The 8,008-nt window shown below is 44.2% G+C and overlaps 1 protein-coding gene across 2 annotated transcripts in view; it reads left to right on the plus strand.

Moving 5' to 3' along the window:
• Arhgef28 (Rho guanine nucleotide exchange factor 28) overlaps positions 1-1,830 on the plus strand; it is a 174,600-nt gene extending 172,770 nt beyond the window's left edge. For both annotated transcript variants that reach the window (XM_028790206.1, XM_028790207.1), the window contains one exon: positions 1,480-1,830. In XM_028790206.1, coding sequence (XP_028646039.1) covers positions 1,480-1,643 — 164 coding nt within the window. In that variant the 3' untranslated portion in view covers positions 1,644-1,830. The remainder of the gene's footprint in view (positions 1-1,479) is intronic.
• The last annotated feature ends 6,178 nt before the right edge of the window (positions 1,831-8,008 follow it).

Genomic DNA, 8,008 nt, shown 5'->3' on the forward strand with positions numbered 1-8,008 from the left:
AGGAGGAGGAGGAGGAGGAGGAGGAGGAGGAGGAGGAGGAGGAGGAGGAGGAGAAAGAAAATAAAAGTTAGCCTTGGCTTGTGCTGTGCCTTTGAGCAAGCTGAAGCAGGCAGCCTTGCCTCCTCACCCAGCCCTCAGGGCCCTCCTTTACTTCGGAGTCACGTGATCTGACTCTACTTCCTAAGGCCCTGGTTGCTGCTCCCCAATCAGCCCCACCTCTTATTGGAAAAAGAAAGGACCTGAGGGGTAGCAAAAAGATGGAGCCTCCGTGAAGAACATTTTGCCCTTCATTTTTACCAAGCCGTCCATACTGCACTCCCTATCGGCCAAAATCCTGTCTGGAGGGAAAGGTTAGAAGTATTTTATCATTAGAATGGAGATGTGCCCATCTGTCTAAATAATGGTAGCTTAGGATAGAATGTGGCAGAGGTGATAATAGTTTCTTTTTGGTGACTGAAATAGAAATAGGTGGACCTCAGGATGACCTGCCCTCACTCCCATGCAGATCTGTTTGCCTTTAACTAGGAATTGCTCCCCTGTAATTCTGCTGCCTCGGGGAGGTTGGATATTGGGAGAAATGCCATGAAACTGATTTGTAGCAAGTATGTTTCTTTCTTCAAATCAAAGCACCCCTTTATCTCCCTGCTTAAAGTACAATATAGAAGCTTTTATCAGAAAAGGGGAGACAGTGCCTGCTGTTGCTAGGCAACCAGAAAAAAAAAATAAGCTGCAAGCCCAGCTACAGTTGGCATGATTTTCCCACAAACCTAGCTGCTCTTGCAAAGTCCTTTGTGTAGCATTAGCAGACGTGCATAGTGGGTGGGTCGATGGTCGTCTTCATTCTTCAACCCCCTTTTTCAGACCCCTTCCTTACCCACACTAGTGAACCCCCAGAAAAATGGAGTCTTGAGACCATGTTTTGTGTGTTTGTTTGTTTGTTTGTTTTCTGGAGACAGGATTTCTCTGTGTAGCCCTGGCTTTCCTGGAACCCTCTTTGTAGATCAGACAGGCCTCAAACTCAGAGATCTATTTGCTTCTACCTCCAGAGTGCTAGGGATTAAAGGTGTGTGCTACCATGCAGCCTGAGACCAATTCTTGGCTTGAGCATTCTGAAGGACGATACATACAGATTCTGTGATGCACGCAAGGCTGTCTGCATTTGAGGCCTGAACCCACTTAAGTAAATCAGTGGGGATCCCTTTCTCTGACAACAGTGAATGTGATCAGTCTTTATGTACTTGACACTCCCTTAAGAGTGTTCCGTGAAGGAAATTTTCACTCCTAGGATGTTTGTGCCCAGGATTGAATACTGATGACTTCACTCTATGGCTGTCATGTTCCTCTCTTCCTGGGCTCATGCATTTTCTCTCTGGTTGACCACAAGGTCACTCTATTTCCTAATTCTGAGGTAGAAAGTGTTATCTGCCTTGTGGGTCCCAAGTGGAGTCTCCTGTAACTTATGATGTCTTTCGGTTGCAGATTTGAACTCCTTCCAGAGTGAATCCCTAGATCCCCAGGACTCAAATCAACGCTGCCCTCAGCCACAGACACTTGTAACAGAAGCAAGCCTAACTCTCCCGATGGTGGCCAGACATGGTAGAGATGCTGGAGACGGAGCTGAAGAAAACATTGTTTACCTCTGATGGTGTGGCCATTTGTTTTTCCAAGCAAACAAACAAAACCACTGGCACTTTGGGGAGAACCTCTCCTCAGCCCCAGTCCTCCTGTGTGTGATTCTCTGTGCCTAAATTGCTTTAAGAAGAATATTTAATATTTCATGCACGTTCAATTTTTGGCATGAGTCTAATAATTAAATTATTTAAAAAAACAGCTCTGTGTGTGTCATCTTTAATGATCTCACCCACTTTCAAGTTTCTAGAGGAGGACCTTCACTTGAATGAACTGAAGGACATGAAAAAGTTGTTTTCACTTTGAAATTCCATATTACACTGTGTACTCACTCATCTGGAGTGTGAAATGCGTTTTAAGACAAAGATGAAACCATTTTGATTTGGAGAGTGATCTTTCCCAGGACTGAACTTCCACTATGACAGCAGTTGCTTATTGAGAGTAGCCTTGATATCCCAAAGAAGGCAGAGGATGGTATGGGAAAGACCTTTCCTCGCTTGGTTCTTATGTGTGAGTGTCGGGGCCTTCAATATTGAGGTGCTGTCATCCTCACTCTACAGTCCTTGTGTCCTGTCTAAGAACCTGTTTGTACTGGGTGGGCGCTGCAGAACACAGTCTGGACACATTTGGGACCTGAGTCATCCTGCTTTGTGGCTCACTTTCTTAAACAAATGCTGCTGGGTTCTAAGTCTATTCACCATCTTTTAGCCCAGCCCAGAGCCTCCAGTGTGACACTTTAGCTGTAAATAGTGAAACTCCCAAAAGAAAGCCCTCACTTGAGCCTGCTGGGCAGGACTGAGTGTCAAGAACTACCATCACTACAAGGAACTCAGCCTGCAGGTCTTAAGGACACAGGGGCTTAGTAAAAGTGGCTGCCCACCTGAGCTTTTCTACAGAGGAACAAAGGGCACTTCTTGATTTCAGAGTACCCGAGGTTCTCTGTGAGAAAATAAACCAGGAAATGTCCTCATCTTGTTCTTTGGGAATATTTGTCTATGTTCTGGTCAGTGTCAATAAATATCTTTTGCCTCATTATTTTACTCTGTAAATTTAATATTAAACATAGGACCATAGCAAAACACACATTCCACACACACAAATCAGTCCTAATGGGAACTGAAAAGGAATGGGGGGTGGGGGGATGCTGTGAATGGCAACTAAATTTATCCAGAGACATGGTGGGGGGAAGGGCAGTCACTCAGATCCCAACTTATTTCTCCTGAAGTTATAAATGATCTCTACATTGTATTTTCACAGGTCAAATCTTAAGGTCTTTAAAGTATCTCTTTGGAGAGGTTCTCTTTTGTAGCTCTGGTATAACTATGCTTTACATAAAGTCAATTAAAAAGTCCCATGGCTAAGTTTTCCCCAGTAGGTATAGTCATTAAAATTCGGACAGCTTACAAAAACTCTGTTACTTTATCTCTGAGGCAAATTCCTAGTGACATGATCTCCATTCCACCCCAAAGACACCTAGGAAGAAAAGTTTCTTTCTGTCTCCATTAAAGCTGATCTCAGAATCCTATATACTTTGAATGGAAAGCTTAGAGTTATTTCCATCTATATCTTTGCTCTGATAACTATAAATATCTTTTTTCATGATAGAGGAGATGGAAATAGTAAAAATATGTAAAGATGTTTTTTAAAAAAATCCCCATGGAGTTCTGCTTTAAAATCTGTACTCAATTGACCTCCAGGATCTGAAAACCAAGGCCCCATACAACTCTCTTGGGACAGCTTGGACAGTTTTTGAGACATTGGTATTTGTAGGTTTATCTCGACCATTCTGTTATTCTTAGCCATGCTGTTATTTAATCTTTCAGTGTTTTAACTGATGCAGCTAGATGTCCAAGCTTCCTCTGGAAGTTCTTCCTTTTCACATGTCTTTACTGTGTAATGAACACGGATCTAGCGTCTGAATGGCTTGTCTGTCTACTACACTCACTCCTACATTAAATATATAGCTACCGCTATCTTGATAGCAGAAGGGGCCTTTTGAAAAGTGTTCATTCAATCATGAAAGTAGAGCCTGCATAGATGGGGTTAGTGTGCTTATGGAAGCCATGCAAACATCCCACAGTCCTTTCATCACAGGGAGGACAGGGCAAGAGGACCTTTTCTGTAACTCAGGCAGTTGGCCCTCATCGGACACCAACTCTCCTAACACATTGCTCTCAGACTTTCCAGCTTCTGGACTGTTGAGACGTAAAATGCTGGTTTTAATAAGTTACCTAGATCATGATGTTTTGTTAGAGTAACCTGAACAGGCTACGGCAGAACTCATCAGAAGTTGCGGACTCCCACACAGATTCACTAACCTTCCAAGAAGACTACCGTTTCCCAACTCATAGCTGAGCATCTCCCACAAGGATCTGCTGTGCCCCTCCAGGTGAAGTTTAAAGGAAGCTGTCATTCTTTTGTCCTGGAATGTAAAGCATACTGTTCTGTCCTTTCCAGGCAACATGAATTTATGCATCGCCTCAAGTTCAAGTTACCCTGCACTTCATCAGGGTGTCTAATAGTATCCATCCACCTTCCGACTCACTCACAGCTGGAGCCCTGTTCTTTCAGAAAAATATAAAAACACTTGCTGTTTAAAAGGTGTGTGTGTTCACAAGAGCGTGTCCTGTAAGTTAAGACAACACAATTCAGTCACGAGATGACAGATAATAAAAAGGAATAGGTATGCCTTCCTGTGACCTGAGGTCGTTCTTCTCCCACCTTCCTCTGACTTTCCCATCAGAAGGCAGCAGGTCTCAGCACTTGAGAGACTGGGTTTTGCAGCAAATGCTCCACTTGACTGCCTGTGTGTCCTTAATGGTCTGCTTCATTTCTCTGTTTCTTCCTTTATAAAAACGAGGATAGTTGCCTTATAGGATTCTTGTGAAGATTAAGCAGTTAAGCAGTATGGTTAGGACAGAGTCAGGGTTTGGTAGTCACTCGATATATGGTGTCTACTAGCACTAACAATCTACTAAAATTTGCTCAGTTTTGCCCCAAAGGTTAGGAAGATTGCTCCTGCTTGCCAGAAGATGTGAGTGGAGAATTGTAAGTGCTCAGAGACGGCTAGTGAGGAGACTGGAGCAAGTGCCTACAATGTTAGCTTTCAATTCATTTGCATCCCTAAATGTCCTGTCACTCACGTGGTCAACAAACATTTATTGGCTGCATGCAAGAGGTGAAGTGTTCTGTCAGGGACAAAATGAAGATGAACAGGCCTGCACATCTGCACTAACCGATGAGCAGGTGATCCTAACAACCGCACAGAAAACGACATGGGGACATGCAGGTTGCCATGAGAACTCATAGGAAGAGGCTGCTGGGGGCTGGCATGTGTAGGACTGGGGGAGCAGTCTGAAGAAAGAGATGCCTAAGACTTGAATAATTGAGAGTAGGTAGAGAAGACATTTCCATCCAGGTGAAGAGAACCACGTGTGAGCTTGAGTCTGGAAAGATACAATGAGAAGACAAAGATGGGGAGGCAGGCATTTGGAGGAGCCCATACGGAGTTTCTTATCCTGGATCAGGTATCCTGTAAGATTGTCTCTTTGCCTCTCCAGTCACACTTATACATGTAGCAGGGAAATAAGGAAGTCACCCATTGTTTCCTGGTGACTGACCAGGTTCTGCAAAAGGCCAGACTGTGGAGTGGAGAGGAATATCGGTTTCCATATTAGCCCGCCCTCAAAGTGTGATGCAGTTTCTGTCATCTCCCCCATTCTATACCAACCTCTACTAGCAATGTGAATTCTAGTCAAATGGGCATTGACATGTCTGCCCCCTTGGTCCTAAGTTATACTGGAAAAGAAGTAAACAGGTCCCTGGGATCCCCTGAGGATGCAGGTTATAATGGAGTTTCAGAAGAGAGCATCAGAATGCTTCTTTGGGATGAAGCTGAGAATTTGTATGATGACACACAACGCAGGATTGTGGGAGGAGGAGGAGAAGCTGTCATGCTTTCCGTCTCTGCTTTCTCCTCTTGTCAGTTCTGCTTCCGCCCCCAGATCCCGTTTTCATTTATCATTAGATAATGATAAATCAAAAGAAAAAAGGAAAGAAAGAAATGAAGGAAGGGTAGGAGGAATGGAGGGAGAGAGGGATGAGGCACATGGACAGAAGACTCCAGAATCTTATGATTGACATGAAGAAACACTTGTGCTCTTTCCAGACTGTCTCCTCTGCACAGATATTTCTGTGGTAGTTTGACTGAGATTCCCCCATAGTCTTGGGCATTCAAGGACTTGGGTCTCTAGTTGGTGGCACTATTTGGTTTGGTTTAGAAGGTATGGCCTTGCTTAGGAAGTGTGTTCCTGGAGGTTGCCTTTGAGAGTTTAAGGACTCTTGCTATTTCTAGTTTTCTCTTTCTGCTTCATGCTTACCATTCAAGATGCAAGTCCTCGACTTCAGTTCCTGCTGCCATGCCTGACGATTGTTGCTGTGTCTCCTCCCTACCATGATAGACTCATCCCTCTGAAACCATAAGCCCAAATGAACTCTTCTATAAGTTACATTCATCACTGTTTTAGAATGCAACAGAGAAGTAAATCCCTTTACCAGAGTAAAAGAGGCAGTTAGAAAATTCCAGAAAGCCAAACAGACCTGAACTCTGCTTCCTAAATGTCTCCAGCAGTACTAGCTTCTACCACCCCAAAGTCCTCTTCATATTACATGGGTCAACACTAGGCAACACCTATGCTCCTGGAGGCCAATGAGAGAGGAGCCTGCTACCAGCTCGACAGGCCTTCAGCTTTGCTTCTGGGCTAAGTTGCTTATCTATAAAGTGGGCACATTGGCAAAAGCCATACCTTATAGAGTTATATCCAGAACTATATGAAACAAGCCCAGGACAGAAAATGATACACAGTTAGCACTCTATAAGTGACATGTTTGGAGAAGTGGAGTGAGGAAAAGGCAGGCATGCGTGTGTTTGAGAAACAGACCACCAGGGCCTTCTTCAGGTTTTCAAAGCCCATGTTCCCCTGTCCAGGAAAGACATCCAAGACCCAGGGAGGGATTACAGGATGCTCAGCTCAGAGGAAGAGCTCCAAGCTCAACACTGAAGGAAGGAATGGAAGAGTCTTTGGAAGTCTCAGATCAGCATGTGCAGAACAGGAACAAGAGACCCAGCCATAGATCTTGGACTCTGGCTGCTGGGTTCATAGCAGTCGCTTCAAGTGGCTGATCACACATGGCTTGGGGCAGGGGACCTTCAAGGGGGACCACGGTTCAGTGGTTGTGTAGAAGGCTTCATGGCTGAGAAACTTCAACATGGTATTATTTGAATTCCAGTAATCTACCCAGGATATAACTCTTGGAAAAGTGGGCAAGTCAGGAGTTTTAAATACTGTCAACAACCAAGACTTTTTTTTCTTCTTTTTTCTTTTGCTAATTTTACTTGCTTCTATAGTTGCGTTTAAAAAATGTCTTATATTCCTACAAAAGTCCCAGCTCCCATTCTTTCAATGAATTTTAATTCATAGGCCTGCAACCATGCTGATTAATTTATCTCCATCTCTAGCCAACTCAGGTGTCAGCTGTCCCCAGGGGTCCATGGAGTCTCAGCTCCAGGGAACATTTAGGAAGCTCCCCCATCCAGATGCTCACTGGAGGAGGAACTTCTTTTTCTGTAAAAGGAATATTAATTGTCTGTTACAATTCTTTTTCAACTTACCTGTTAGTTTGCCTGTTTTTTTTCCTTCCCTTCTTTCTCCTCAGCTGCCTGTGTTGGGGTGTGGATGGGGGCAGTGAAGGGGGAAGGAACGGGACACTCAGTGAATGGTTTACTTCTGGTTAGCAACTCAGGTTAAGCATTTAACAATGGATGTTGGTCTGATTTAAAATACCACTCAGAGGTAAGTGCCTGACTCCTGGTTTTTTTTTTTTTTTTCTGTGTTTTCCATACCTCTTGCCTAAAGGCTCTGACACCATGGCTAATGTCTAAGCAAGCTTCCTGGGCACTTTCCAAAGCTTATTTTTACAATCTCTAACCTAACAGCTTCAAATATAAACATAAAGGCAGCCAGCATCAGTGAGAGGGTCTGCATGGGCCAGGCAGCTAAAACATTCTCAGGAGCGAGCTTGCCATTTCCCTTGGCAGCCCCACAGCCTCCTGGGAAAGCTTGGGTTCACCTCGACACTGTTGGCAAGGCAGATTGTGATTGGTGTAAAACATAAGCAGGTGCCAGCAAAGGACAATGGGCTTTTAATTAAAGTCCGGAGGAGTCAAGGCTCAGAACACCCCTTAAAGAGCTGCCGTTAAACACTTGGTTCTCCTAACTACCCTGCAACAATAGCCATGTGCCCCTGAAAGTCACCGATCTTAGCAGAGGAATCTCTTGCAACATAAAGGTAGCTGTGCAGGTTTTTTCTTCTTCATCTT

The sequence above is a fragment of the Grammomys surdaster genome, unplaced genomic scaffold, assembly GCF_004785775.1.
Source record: "Grammomys surdaster isolate TR1022 unplaced genomic scaffold, NIH_TR_1.0 125876, whole genome shotgun sequence".
Classification (NCBI taxonomy): Eukaryota; Metazoa; Chordata; class Mammalia; order Rodentia; family Muridae; genus Grammomys; species Grammomys surdaster.